The sequence below is a fragment of the Poromitra crassiceps genome (genome assembly GCF_964638095.1).
Source record: "Poromitra crassiceps genome assembly, chromosome: 1".
Lineage (NCBI taxonomy): Eukaryota > Metazoa > Chordata > Actinopteri > Beryciformes > Melamphaidae > Poromitra > Poromitra crassiceps.
In genome coordinates, this window is record NC_139623.1 from 110,669,146 (window position 1) to 110,684,123 (window position 14,978).

The 14,978-nt window shown below is 45.2% G+C and overlaps 1 protein-coding gene across 1 annotated transcript in view; it reads right to left on the reverse strand.

The window, feature by feature from the left end:
- Nucleotides 1–1,378: 1,378 nt before the first annotated feature.
- crppa (CDP-L-ribitol pyrophosphorylase A) overlaps nt 1,379–14,978 on the reverse strand; it is a 94,593-nt gene continuing 80,993 nt past the window's right edge. The window contains exon 10 of the mRNA XM_083642127.1: nt 1,379–1,801. Within this exon, the coding sequence (XP_083498253.1) occupies nt 1,697–1,801 (105 nt within the window). The 3' untranslated portion in view covers nt 1,379–1,696. The remainder of the gene's footprint in view (nt 1,802–14,978) is intronic.

Here is a 14,978-nt window from a genome sequence, read left to right on the forward strand (position 1 = left end):
AGACTCTCCATGTATTAACTAAGAGGTGGGATAAAGACACATCTTATCTAATGACCAAGACTCTGCATGTATTAACTAAGAGGTGGGATAAAGACACATCTTATCTAATGACCAAGACTCTCCATGTATTAACTAAGAGGTGGGATAAAGACACATCATATCTAATGACCAAGACTCTCCATGTATTAACTAAGAGGTGGGATAAAGACACATCTTATCTAATGACCAAGACTCTCCATGTATTAACTAAGAGGTGGGATAAAGACACGTCATATCTAATGACCAAGACTCTCCATGTATTAACTAAGAGGTGGGATAAAGACAAATCTTATCTAATGACTAAGACTCTCCATGTATTAACTAAGAGGTGGGATAAAGACACGTCATATCTAATGACTAAGACTCTCCATGTATTAACTAAGAGGTGGGATAAAGACACGTCATATCTAATGACTAAGACTCTCCATGTATTAACTAAGAGGTGGGATAAAGACACATCTTATCTAATGACCAAGACTCTCCATGTATTTGACAGCTGGGGATTCACATCTGAACTTTTGGAATAATAGCAAGACACTTTCTACCTGGGTGGGAGGGGGACTCTGCTTTCTCTCTGCATCTTCCTCAGCCTCTGCCCAGTAGCAGAGGAGAAAGTGCCTGCGGGTCTGGTGGCATTAGACCTGCTTTACTACAGGAAACAGGAGCCTCCTCCCCACTAAGCTCCTTCATTAAGAGCTTCACGGATGCGTGGGCCTGCAGACAGACAACTAAACCTGCATGTGAACTTTAGAGCACTTCAAACGCCATTCCTTATACTGTGCAATTAGAAATAATGTTTTGCATATCTCTCTGGGACATGCATGCATGTACCAGAGGCAGACAGGGCACAGGTAGGTGTTCAGTGTGTTTGGGACATGCATGCATGTACCAGAGGCAGACAGGGCACAGGTAGGTGTTCAGTGTGTTTGGGACATGCATGCATGTACCAGAGGCAGACAGGGCACAGGTAGGTGTTCAGTGTGTTTGGGACATGCATGCATGTACCAGAGGCAGACAGGGCACAGGTAGGTGTTCAGTGTGTTTGGGACATGCATGCATGTACCAGAGGCAGACAGGGCACAGGTAGGTGTTCAGTGTGTTTGGGACATGCATGCATGTACCAGAGGCAGACAGGGCACAGGTAGGTGTTCAGTGTGTTTAGGACTTTTGTATCAAACTTGAAATAAGAAAACAATATTTTTTTTAAGGAACACATGTACCTGTACAGCAGATTAGGAAAAAGCACATTTTATTACCTTTATATATTTTAAATAAGCAATTCAAGTGGATTACAAAAATACTTCACTTCACCCATTACATAGTGTTTCAGTTGTTTATAGCTTTATCCAGTGGTAAAGAAAAGGTAGTGATATAATACAGGAGTTTCAACACATTAACTCTCAATCATGATGGTCTCGACCTAGTTTCAAGATGGAGACCAGTCACGTTACCTCATCTCACAATAGCCATCAGCTCTCAGCATAAGTCAAGTGTGACGTCTGTTATGACTCGGTTAGACATCCCAGACCTTCTATTTGCTTTCAGTGGCATCTTGAGAGAAATGTCCGGCCAACTGTGGTTGTGATTGGTTTGGTTTGGGTGAGGTGAGGGGGTCACCGTGGACACCATGGAGAGGTTCTAGTGCTGCCGCTTTCCGTCATGCCTGCAGCAGCTGTCCCACCAGAGCGGGGCTCCTGTCCCGAATCAAGGCGGCCATGATCTCAGCCACCTTCGACACTGACCTCTCCCAGCGGCCGGCCTCCTGAAAGAGAGGAACGAGGGAAGGGAGCGGGAGGTGATTTATTGAAGTTCAAAATTATAGACTGACACGATAGCAAAAATGTTGCCTCAAACAGACACGATAGTAACATGTTGCCTCAATCAGGTTGGCACGAGATGATGTGAGCTCAGTAGTAAAGTCCCACAATAACAAACGAGGACACAACCCCACACGCACATCCACAGCCCCACAGGAAGCGCAGTGATCCTCGCGGCCGCAGTTTGCCATAGGTGACGTTAGCAAGACACACCATCTCCCCATCGGCCTCTGCTGTGTGGGAGACTAGGGGGATTACTTCATGTCTACAGTGTCTCATTGCTCACTAATGAAGACTCCTTTCAAGTCGTCCAAAAGCTTTTACACCGGTGTTGCAGCTCATGAAACTGCCAGGAGCATCCCGTTAGCATTAGCAACGCCGACTCAAAGCAGTGGGAAACAAAGTCAAATCATGTGCAAGCTGTTCCACTTGTAGTAATGGCAAAAAGAAGTAATAGACCTGTTTTGGAAGGATTTACAACATAGACTGCTTCCATGAGAGCATCACGGACAGATCTTTAAAAAAGCACATTGGCGACTGGTGAGGTTCCAATTTTGCAGAATCAGCCAATTTCTCAAAAATTACAACACTATCGTAAAAAACGTCCTGGACACTGAACCTCCCCATAAAGGATGTTACTGAGGAGGAAAATAATCTCCTCACGCTCTCATCTCATAACACCTGCAACGAGTATATTGGCAGTTGAAAGGCCAAATAAACACTGCATGTAGGGCCATCTGAATTCACTACATTTAATTTGATTGTAACAATCACAAATTCTGGGGGGGGGGATTATCGTGACTGCCTTGTTATTTTTAGGGCTTGTTCTATTAACAGACGGAAGCAATTTTCAAAAGGAGGGGGAGAACAATGCAGTAAAACGATGGCACTTTTAGCATTTTCCTGTTCAAATCCTTTTTTCTGAATCTCAGGTCCTCTGATGCCTGTTAGCCAGTAAGGCATTCTCTGAGATTATTGGTGCATGATATTAGACAGATCGATGCAAAAACCACACAGAAGACTTAAGGAGACCATACATTTTCCCATTTGCCTAGTCTCCCTTTTTTTTAAGACAATCTCTACTGTTGTGGTTGTTTTGCTTTCGTGATCCCTCTGTGCCGTCTCTCTTCCTTCTTTTTTCATCTCCAGACTGCCTGAATGCACTTTGAATGCTTTTCACTCCCCTGACTCCATTCCTGGGGCTACAGTGACTCCCTACTTTGATTTAGCTTCTTGATGAGGCCTAAGACTGACCTGTTTTCCATCTCTCAAAGGCAGTGAGTTCAAGGAGTTGTGGCGCTTACTGTGTTTTAACCACCGCCTTGTCCCGCACACAGATTTATGCTTTATGCTCTACCTGGTCTTTTTCATAAACGGATGGCAGATTTTAATAAGGCTTTTGACAAAGCTTTTGATGTAGTACCATGCATGAAAGAGAAAATAAAGATTTTCATTTCTTCAAAATCTATAAAGATATATCCAACTGAGAAATGGCAAAAATAGAGGGTCTGGGATAGATTGTGGTCTGTGCAATGGAACAAACTGTTTCACGTACCTTTAGTTCTGCATTTCAAGTATGCTACCCATTACACTTGTATGTCAACACCAATAACTTCAAACAGCATTTGATTGTATTATCTCAACAAAAGAAAACCAAGCATTCTGACACTCTTTTGGGTCTCTCAGCCAGCTCTCAACAGGCGAGTTGGTCACGGAGTGGATGGGAACATAATAATTTAATTAGCTTTAATAAGGCTTTTGACAAAGCTTTGATATCATCCATGCATTGAGGAAAAAAAAGGTTCTTCACATCTTTAAAGGTAAATCCAACTGAAAAATGACTAAAACGCCTGTGATCGATTTTGTTTTGTACAACGGAAAACAAACTGTTTAGAATACCTTGCATTCCAGAAGCCCTGCCCATTCAAATTACGCGTCGACACTTGAACAGATCCGGATCAGATTGGATCCGATTGTATTATCTCTCAACAGAAGAAATCTAAACATTTTCACACACTTGTCTTTCTGAGTCTCATGAGCAGACTGTATCAGCCAGCTCTGAGCGGGGGGCCAGTTGGGCATGGAGTGGATGGGAATGTGACGAGGTGTGAGAACGATGAGCCCTGACCGTGGTTCGTACGAGCTGCAGATCCACAATCCAGGACTCCCCAAGCCTCCCGCCTAATCAGAACCAGCGGAGAGGGAGTCAGATGACATGGATTTTCCACACCGACCGATGAGAGAGGGAAACCAAGGCACTGGAGGACAGATCGGCCACTCCGGCCTCATTGATTAAAGCAACACGGGGGCAAAAACTCCAGATGGAATTAAAATACGATCGCTCTGTACGGCCTCCAGGGGCATTCTGTGTTGGCCTTTCCCATCTCTTCTTAAGACGCTTTTAGATTTACGATTGGCCAAACTTTTGAAGAATCAAAAGAAATGATGTAAAAATGTGTTTTTCTTTACAATGCACCCAAGTCATTGTTCCCTTGCTTAATTACTGGTAAGAGGCTATGTGAGGAGATGGGCCCAGTACATCTGTAAGCAGTCAACAGAGTATAGCAGATAGCAAGCTCCTACGCACAATGCTGTCCACATATTTCCCTGTTACAAGAATACGCATAGGTTCATCCGCGATCAGTCAGCAGCACTGAACGAGATATCAAAGCATTCAAGTCAATCTGATTGCATCTTTTCGTTGTTTGCACCATGAGCAATCAGATGAAAGCATTCCGCCGATTGTTATCTAAAAGCAATCAGTTCTTCACACGGAAAGTATTGAGATGTTACATGTGTTTGGAGGAGTTGGAGGCTATACGGGGATGATAAATGTGATGAGGACGACCATCAGCCGATTACCACCCAAGCACATTGACGAGGACCCATGGGAAAGTTACGAGAAGGCTGGATGGGTCTCAGGCATATTGAAGACAGCTACAGCCATCAAACCACAGCTAATGACTCTATTATAGAGGCCTGTTTTCTTATAGGCAGAACAAAAACACACTGATGTGCACACATGCACACAAGAAAACAAAGACAAGCAAAAGCAACTCAAGATCACCAAGGAGGATCAAAGTTGTAAGCCTGTCTAAGCCTCAGCGCTGAATTATTTCCACTCCAGATACGCCGTCTTTGAAATCGGAATCATACGTTCATAAAACGGCGTTATTAAATCAAGTAGTTGCTTGCACAGTGGAACACAAATATGACTTGAGCTCGTCATTGACTCGTGGCGCAGCTTTAAGCAGTCACAACTGTCACTCAGACTTCAAGAGAAAACAGACACAGGATAGAGTTTCTTAACAACAACAAACTCTGTGGCCCTCAATACATTTGCATATATAACTGCTTTCAGGCTGAAATCTATCTTGCTCGAGTGTGAGGAAATTGGGAACTGAATGATCGTCGCTCAGGCAAGAAGAGCCACAATTCACTCCAGTAAGTGGATGGTCTTGACAGACATGACGGGTACCTCTCCTGACCCGGATTCTCTGCCCGGCGAGCTCCTGTCTCCTCGTCTTTCCACTGGGACCATCCAGGATGCATAAAGCAGCTCGCTAATGAGCCACTCGCTGGCTCATTGGTAGTACAGCCAGGCAAACATCCATGGCAAGGTACACAAAAGACAGCATGGACACACACACACAGGAGAGAACACACGCATATACACACACACACGCAAGCACGGGTTCGCACACGCGCACACACACACACACACACACACACACACACACACACACACACACACGCACACACACACACGCACACACACACACACACGCACACACACACACACACACACACGCACACACGCACGCACGCAGGACACACAGGACGATGCTGCACGATTTGGTGAAAACGTCATATTGCAATTATTCTGGGCAATATTGCAATTGGCAATATAATAAAAAATTGGTACAGTATCATGAGTCTACACTTGCTTGGTTATGAAGGAAAATGCACAGATTACTGATTATTTTGAAATGTGTATTTCTCAACTCAAACATACAAACTTGAATTAGCATAAAAATACAATACTAGTACTGTTTTCAGTGCAAGTAAAAATGGTTGAAATGTTTATTTATTTAATTAAATTGCAGCCTTTTGCGATGATATAATTGCAGAGGCTGACACTGCGATTGTGATTGCAGAACACATGACATACACATGAACGCAAACACACGCAAGTGCCACATGCATATAAGTGCACACTCGTACGTGTGCGCAGTCACGTATGCACACGCGCACATGCACACGCACGCACGCACGCACGCACGCACGCACACACACACACACACACACACACACACACACACACACACACACACACACACACACACACACACACACACACACACACACACACACACACACACACACACACACACACACACACACACACACACACACAAAGAGGCGGAATGTGATCCTGGAGGGATTTCCATGTCTCCAGATCTCCATCATCATCAGAGGCGATGTCCTCCAGGGTCGACTGAGATGGTTTTCCACTGTCTCTGTCCCGTGTCTCCTCCAGGGCAGTGAGATGGGGAAACAGTTAGGGAGCTCGGGGGGGGGGGGGGGGGGGGGGGGGGTGAATATTCCTCATCCAGGCACAGTGCTGACACAAACAAAACGAGTGGGGCATTGGACACACATGAGACAAACCCCTAAAGTGAAGGTGTAATTGAACCTTTAGGATGAAAGACGCGACTGAATTCATCTGATTGATATAGATATTTGAGCTAATAGGCGTTCTTCACCTGTCTTCAATCTTCATATCTGTCAAAGATAAATTATTCTGGTGCCAAACTTTAAGTGCAGTCGGCAGGAGGGTATTTTATTGTGTTTTTTAAAAGGACCATTTTAGGAGATTCACTTTAGCATTATTAGACGTGTGAGAACCTCACTTTCCACTTCATAATGATGAACTGCCACAAATCCTCACTTAAAGGATTTCCCAGCCAAAAGTATCATCATTTATTCACATTAGTGGAAGGACTATCACCCGTAATGTATGCCATATTAAATGGGAGAGCGGCACATTTACATTCTGAAATACAACACTGTTTCCACTGACAATAGATGCTCTGCTACATCGATTACTGACACATCCAATCCCTTGGTGGCCCAGATTGCATTTATATAGTTTCTCTTGACAGATTTCACATTAAAATACAGACTCTGTCAGCAAACAATGTATGAACTGGTATTCAATGGAAAAATACTGTTGGATGGAAGTCCTGATGGAGACAGTTCTGGGGACTTTATGGGTTGGTGCTTCCAGTTTTTAAATTTTATTTGACTTCCTGCCCCAAGATCCAGGATTCCAGTAAAAGAGAAAATTGTAATCATATGAAACAATGTAATCAGATTGTTTTAATGCAAACAATACAATATATGATATACAATATATGACTGGGAAATCACTACAAGATTATGTTTTCAATCACTCCCATGTGTATTTTATGAAACAATGCAATAGCATTGTTTTAATATACAAACAATACAATATATATATATATATATACATATATATATATATACATATATATATATATATATATATATATATATATATATGGTGTATGTCTGGGAAATCACTAAAAGAATATGTTCTCAATCACTCCCATGTGTATGCACACACAAACACATGCAACTGCTACACAGCCTTGTTATTCCCAACTGCAACCACAAGTTTAGGGACCGGAGCTTCAATCATTAGGTTCTATTTTTGCTTACTGTTTAAAGGGAGGCTTTTGACAAGCCGTGAGGCGACAGGTCTTTGAAACACAGAGGAGAGAGAGGAATGGGGAAGAAAGGGGGGAAGAAAGCATGGACCACACAATAAGCAATCCTCAGACTAACATCTACTCTTAAATGCCACAGATGCAATCAACCTTTCCATCTAAGAGAAGAGCGTAGCAGCCCTACTGCCGCACAAGAAGGGCCCCGCTTTGAAGCTTGAAGGATTCAGGCAATTAGGACTTTTTAAAAGTGACAATTTGCACGCCTCTGTCATTCTCCCCAAATCCCGCGGCCCGAGGACGGCTGTTGCTTCCAGAGGGCTTCCACTTCTGTTCTCTTCATGAAGTGCCAAGGGCGCCGGGGTCCTAATTGAAAAACAGCTCATGGGAAAGTTTGGCGCCGAGCCCAAGCCAAGAGCACACTGGAAAGAGTTGTTAGAATCACACCAGCTACCATAACCAAAGTGGCCAAGAAACGTTTAGAACGCTTTTTTATCGCCTGCTTTCATCATCCAAACGCTTTGCTGTCACTGTGTTTTTCCCTCTGACACAAGGGTGCTACAGACAGTACCACTGATCTGACACGAGGGTGCTACAGACAGTACCACCGATCTGACACGAGGGTGCTACAGACAGTACCACTGATCTGACACGAGGGTGCTACAGACAGTAGCACTGATCTGACACGAGGGTGCTACAGACAGTACCACCGATCTGACACGAGGGTGCTACAGACAGTACCACTGATCTGACACGAGGGTGCTACAGACAGTACCACTGATCTGACACGAGGGTGCTACAGACAGTAGCACTGATTTGACACGAGGGTGCTACAGACAGTACCACTGATCTGACACGAGGGTGCTACAGACAGTACCACTGATCTGACACGAGGGTGCTACAGACACAGTACCACTGATCTGACACGAGGGTGCTACAGACAGTACCACTGATCTGACACGAGGGTGCTACAGACAGCACCACTGATCTGACACGAGGGTGCTACAGACACAGTACCACTGATCTGACACGAGGGTGCTACAGACAGTACCACTGATCTGACACGAGGGTGCTACAGACAGTAGCACTGATCTGACACGAGGGTGCTACAGACAGTACCACTGATCTGACACGAGGGTGCTACAGACAGCACCACTGATCTGACACGAGGGTGCTACAGACAGTAGCACTGATCTGACACGAGGGTGCTACAGACAGTACCACTGATCTGACACGAGGGTGCTACAGACAGTACCACTGATCTGACACGAGGGTGCTACAGACAGTACCACTGATCTGACACGAGGGTGCTACAGACAGTAGCACTGATCTGACACGAGGGTGCTACAGACAGTAGCACTGATCTGACACGAGGGTGCTACAGACAGTAGCACTGATCTGACACGAGGGTGCTACAGACAGTACCGCTGATCTGACACGAGGGTGCTACAGACAGTACCGCTGATCTGACACGAGGGTGCTACAGACAGTAGCACTGATCTGACACGAGGGTGCTACAGACAGTAGCACTGATCTGACACGAGGGTGCTACAGACAGTAGCACTGATCTGACACGAGGGTGCTACAGACAGTAGCACTGATCTGACACGAGGGTGCTACAGACAGTAGCACTGATCTGACACGAGGGTGCTACAGACAGTAGCACTGATCTGACACGAGGGTGCTACAGACAGTACCGCTGATGGCTGCAGCCTCCACTTGAGGGCAGTATCATAACTAGCATGAAAGCAAGCCAGCCGGCATTCATCCATTCGGGGAGTCTTAAAAAAAGCAGGATATCGCCACCTAAAATGAACTTTTGCGGCAACATTACTTTGACTTATTCTCTTAAAAAGGTGAAGTAATTTCTCGGAAAACTCTCCCCGAATGACCTGCGCATTGAATCTCAGTGATACAATAGGGCTAAAAACACCCTGTGCTTTGGTCTGGGAGGGGATAGGATTTCAGGGCTTCTGACAGCTTGTCCCTGAGTGGGTATTGTGGTCCTGCCGCCCGCCCTCCCTTCGCGTCTCATTGAAGACAGGCAGTAGCTAGGGGCTAAACTGAGACGAGAGAAAAGCATAACAGGTCCAATTACCAGCCGGTCCAAAAGGCTGATTAGAGCCCCAAATGGAACACTGCTCAGCCAACATCATGAGCCGGCCACTAGGTTGGGGAAAAGTATAAGATGAGAGAGAGGGGGACAGAGATTACATCAATGATCTAGTGCACTGGTTCCCAACCACCGGGCCCCGGACCGGTGCCGGTGCCGCCGAGCCACAATGAAGCTATAGATTCGGCAGGGAGAAAGGGAGAGAGAGACAGAGAGAGAGCACTCTCTCTCTCTACACACACACACACACACACACACACACACACACAGACACAGAGAGAGAGAGAGAGAGAGAGAGAGAGAGAGAGAGAGAGAGAGAGAGACCTTTAGTGTGAAGAGAGGGAGCATGAAAATGAAAGTTAAAAGACACGAGCGCGATATAAACATTGTGCTTCTTTCCAGCACTGATTAATTAGTTAATTAGTTCATTTGCATGTCGGGTTACAATGCACACCTCTTTTGTGTAGTAAAAAATAGACAACTGAGTGAAATCATAGTGTTGTAAATGCATTTCTATCTTGTGGCCATCCACAATGATAGAAACATGAGGAAGGGAGACACATCGGTGAGATCATGTTTTCATTATGATCTTCATGTGGGGAAAATACGCCCTGTGTATTTGATACTGTATCCAAACGTATGCACTATGTGCTACAGTATACAGTTGCTACAGTTTAATATATAATCAACCCCACCCCACGTGGTCCGCAGCAATAATTGTCCATTTTAAACTGATCCGCGGTCCAAAAAAGGTTGGGGAACCCCAATTCCAATTAGTTAGGTTCCCAAAGTGTGGGCTGTGGCTCAGTGGTGGGCTGTGTAGGTACTGCAGCATGCAGGTGAGCCGCGAGTGGTCTGCCAACACTGGTTTTTGTGGGAAATCAAATGGACTGAAGCTAGAGTGAAGATACTGTTATATCATATCAAACTAGAAGACCCATTGGTACCAACGATGTCATGCTATCTTGTTGGGATGGGGGCTAAATAACACTCAGGAAAATATCGATACTCGATACCATTTTTGATACCATGCGGCGGGATGACAACAACACATCAAGAGGCTTAAAAAATAAACAAAGGCAGATGGACGGACAGATGCACGCTTCTCCATAATCTAGACCTGATAAAACTCATTAAAAAACTTTGACCTTACACAGATTACCCCTGCTCTAGTCATCAGTCTATCAGAATACTTTGAACTTGTTGAAGAAAAAGATACCCACCAATGACAGGGAGGGAGAAATCAGTGGTATGTTTGATTTTTCATTAAGAGAAAGCACTGCTGATATTGATACAGTTGCAAATGAGTATTTTATCTGTTTCAAATTTTTAGTATTGACTTTTATCGATACTATCGATACTTTTGACAACCCTAGTAGACTTGTGAGAGTGAGCACAATGCTCCCAAAGAAAAACAGCAATGTCAATGTCAAATGCATTGCGGTATGCCCAAGTTCACATGCTGTGTTTATGAAATAAAAAATGTATAGGGAAATAATCTTGTGTGTTGATCAGAGTTGTGGAAGGTTGGGTGTGCCCCCGGAAGATTTTCAGATTTCAAAGTGGGCCGCAGCATTCTTCAGTTTGGGAATGGCTGATAGTGAGATGGAATAAATAACAGGAAGGCAAAAATACCGGGAGTTTCTGCACAAGCATTCACCCGGCCAAACTTTGCTAAGGTGCCGGAGCAGAAAAGTCCACAGAGAAGAAAGAAAACTTCTGCGCACTTTGATGCAGCCAGTTTTCATATTTATAGCTGAGGTTTGGGGTCTAAAGTCTAAACAACCTCCAGAGCATACATCTTGCTTAACATTGAAAGTTCCGCTATAAATAAGGTGAAGTTATGTTGATCCAAGTGGAGAGAAACTGGGAGCTGAAGTCGACCGGGATGACAGCGACATAAGCTTCATTTTGTATTTCGTACAGAAGAAGCACCGCTTGGGAACTTTTTTTTTATTGAATTATGCAGAGGTATTCCGTGTCGTCGCCTGCATGTCTGTATTTTAGATAGCCTTGTCGTTCCCTCTCTGCCTCACTTCATCTGAAAGGGATCGTAATGTAGGAAAACGAATAAGTCTCGGAGCGTCGGAAATCTCACCCTACTTTTTGTGTGTGGCTGTGAGTTCTCTCAGACTTTCCAGGCAAAAGAGAGTGTGAGAGAGTAAAAAAAAACACAGTTTTGTATTCATATCTGCTTTTCAGACCCCATTGACAGAACAATTGTCGCCACACAACCCCGGTCACGGTATGCTGGGAAAACTCTTTCAATGTTGGTTTCCAAAATATCCTGTGTGGGGGCTTCCAAACACTGGGCAAACAGTTTGTTACAGTGTGTTAGTTGAGGCTAATGTATGACTTCTCTTTCTGTCTCGGCCTCTTTAGGGAAGACAAACCCCGGTAAGAATGAGACGGTGAATAAAGAAAACAGAGGGAGGATCTCTCCCTCAGTGTGTGAAAGCTGTGCTTTTTTTCAACCGGTCCTGGTGAGTGATGACTTTGTTTGAATTTGCCCCACTGACAGACATACCTCAAAACAGTAACCCCCAACAATGGATCTTCAGTCGAGCAGGTATGAAAGCATGAAGGAACGGCTAGGATTTATGCACTGGGACATACCAAAATCCCACATGTGGTGAGGGAGTCCCACAAGCAACAACACACACACACGCACGCACGCACGCACGCACGCACGCACGCACGCACGCACGCACGCACGCACACACACACACACACACACACACACACACACACACACACACACACACACACACACACACACACACACACACACACACACAGTCCAGTAATGCCTCATATCACACTGGATCACTTCCACTAACCAGCGAAACAGAATCTGGGCCTTATCCCAGCAGGGCATCTGAGGTCAGGTGGAGGTACAGGAATACTTCTTCCACCCCGGCTGTGGCTTTACCGTAGTGCCCTCATTTCCACTTCTAATACAAGCATGAGAATGTGATCACAATCACAGACATAATCTCCCGTAGGCCAAACAGACAAACATAGGTAGGACTGTGTGTTTTTGCAGCGCAGCCTAAACAGTAGGGGGAATGAGTAGGCTCGACAGATGGAGTGTGAGAAGGAGAGAGGGGACAGAGACTGTTATGGAAATGGTTTTCACATGATGGCACCTCATGAAAACACTCCAGGACTGAGTCATTGGTTTTGAGGACATTAACTAGAGGACCAGATTGAAGTTATTGAATCGCACCCTGGAACCCCATTGTTTATGAGTTTCTAAACTTCCAATCACTTTCATGGCTTTCCGTCATGGCGGGGAATTATTTTTTTTACATTTGTGGCCACAATCTCCACAAAAATCACTGTCCGCTTTCACTTTTTTAATTGCCAGCTAGATCTTCTAACAGACGTCCAAACAACTGGGTCGGCTATTTGCCAAAGCGGCTGGTTGAAGTAGAGAAACCTCCCAGCCTCGGCCAACATTCTAGCAGCATTTTTGGGGGCGTCCGAGGGAGTTTTCCCACCCTGGGCTCTAGTCTGTACAGGGTGATTTTCTCCACCGAGCCCAGACACAGCACACAAACATGTGTACAGAGAGGTCCCTGCAGAGCAGGAAGGTGAACAACACTACAAAAACAATCCTTGATGAGGCCTGTAAACTGAAAGCCTAATCCCCGCTGAGCTTGCGCTCCCCACGACATAACTGACGAGCTGCAAACTGAAAGCAGGGCTACAGTACAGTACCGTGGGTGGCCAGAGACGGCTTAAAACCAAGTGGTAAAACAAACACACACACAAGTGTGTTTTCCCCCGTTATTTTTCGCGTGATTGAATGTTTACAAACTAATTGTGAAGAGCTGGCTTGCATTAATCTGCTATAAGAACATATCCTCTAATTCCCCCTTAGGAATGGCATTTCCCAATTGGCTGTAAGGGCCTGAGTCAAGTGATATCAGCCCGCCGAGCGCGCTCGCTGGCCTTTTTCATCTAGGAAATCAAAGCTGAGTAAACACTGCGTCGGTATGTCTAATTCCTACAGCCAAACTGCGGCGGTCAAGTTTCACACATACCGACACACATCTGGCGCGCTTCTCGGAGTGGAAGATCAGGCTTGATATCCTGCACATGTTTGCGGCAGGAGGAGCCTTTCCCAAGGCTGTGACCCTAACACTCTACAAATACATCACTAAGGAGGGGGAGCAATCCCCGGGCTTCTGTCTGTATGGAGATGTCCAAACTCCACCAAGGGAGCCCCCACTTCTCTCGTCCACATGTCCAGGGGGATCTCAGATCAAGTTGAAAAGGCATAAGTGTCAGAACAAAGACAAATATTCGGGCAGATAACAGGGGGAAAGACTGTGTGAATGGGGCAGATAACAGGGGGACAGACTGTGTGAATGGGGCAGATAACAGGGGGAAAGACTGTGTGGATGGGACAGGGTGGATACTGGACTGTAAATCTGACGCTAAGTGCAGCAGATGCACTGAAGATCCGCCAAATCCGTCAGCCGTCCCAGAGATGTGGTCGTCTTTGTGAGACTCCATGTCATATCTGATCAGTGTTGCCTTGTGAAATGTTTTGATTCACTTATCTACTGTTCATTGAGCAATTAACTGTTCCAAAGCTGCACCCCGATATCATGAGGGGCTTTTTCTTTCCCTGCTTAAACGTTCGCTACAACTGTCAATTGGCCTAAACAAAAGGGATACAATTTCAGCAGAGAGGTGAACGCATGCATTTTTAATCCAAAGAACTGTTCGCTTTCTTGCAATGGAGATAACGCCTCATTTCTAGGACTTGGAATGATAAGAGATACTCAAAAGCACATTAAAGCGCCTTAGACTCACAGAATCGCAGACAATAGGACCAGTCACTTATCCAGGAGAGGAGAATCGTTGGATTTAGCCTGAGAAAAGTCAGGGATGTGCTGAAACCACAGAGACAGCAGTCATGCCTGATCTCCCTTGACCCTGGGTGTCACAGCTTCACTGGGCCGTGTACGGGTTCACCTGTCTGCCCTCTTGAAGCTAAACAGGTAGAGGAACGGATAAGCTGCAGGAGTCTCCTGACAGATGTACTGTACTCCAGGAGGGGTGTGTCATTCACTTTGAGGACATTAACTAGAGCAGGGGTTCCCAACCTTTTTTGTGCCAAGCGGACCGGTTGCGGACCGGTTGTCAATTTGAATGGTTTTAGTTACATATATTTACTCACCAGGTGGCAACAAAGGGTAAATAACAGCCTTTTGTGTGTATGTAGCCTATACAGTATTTATGTTT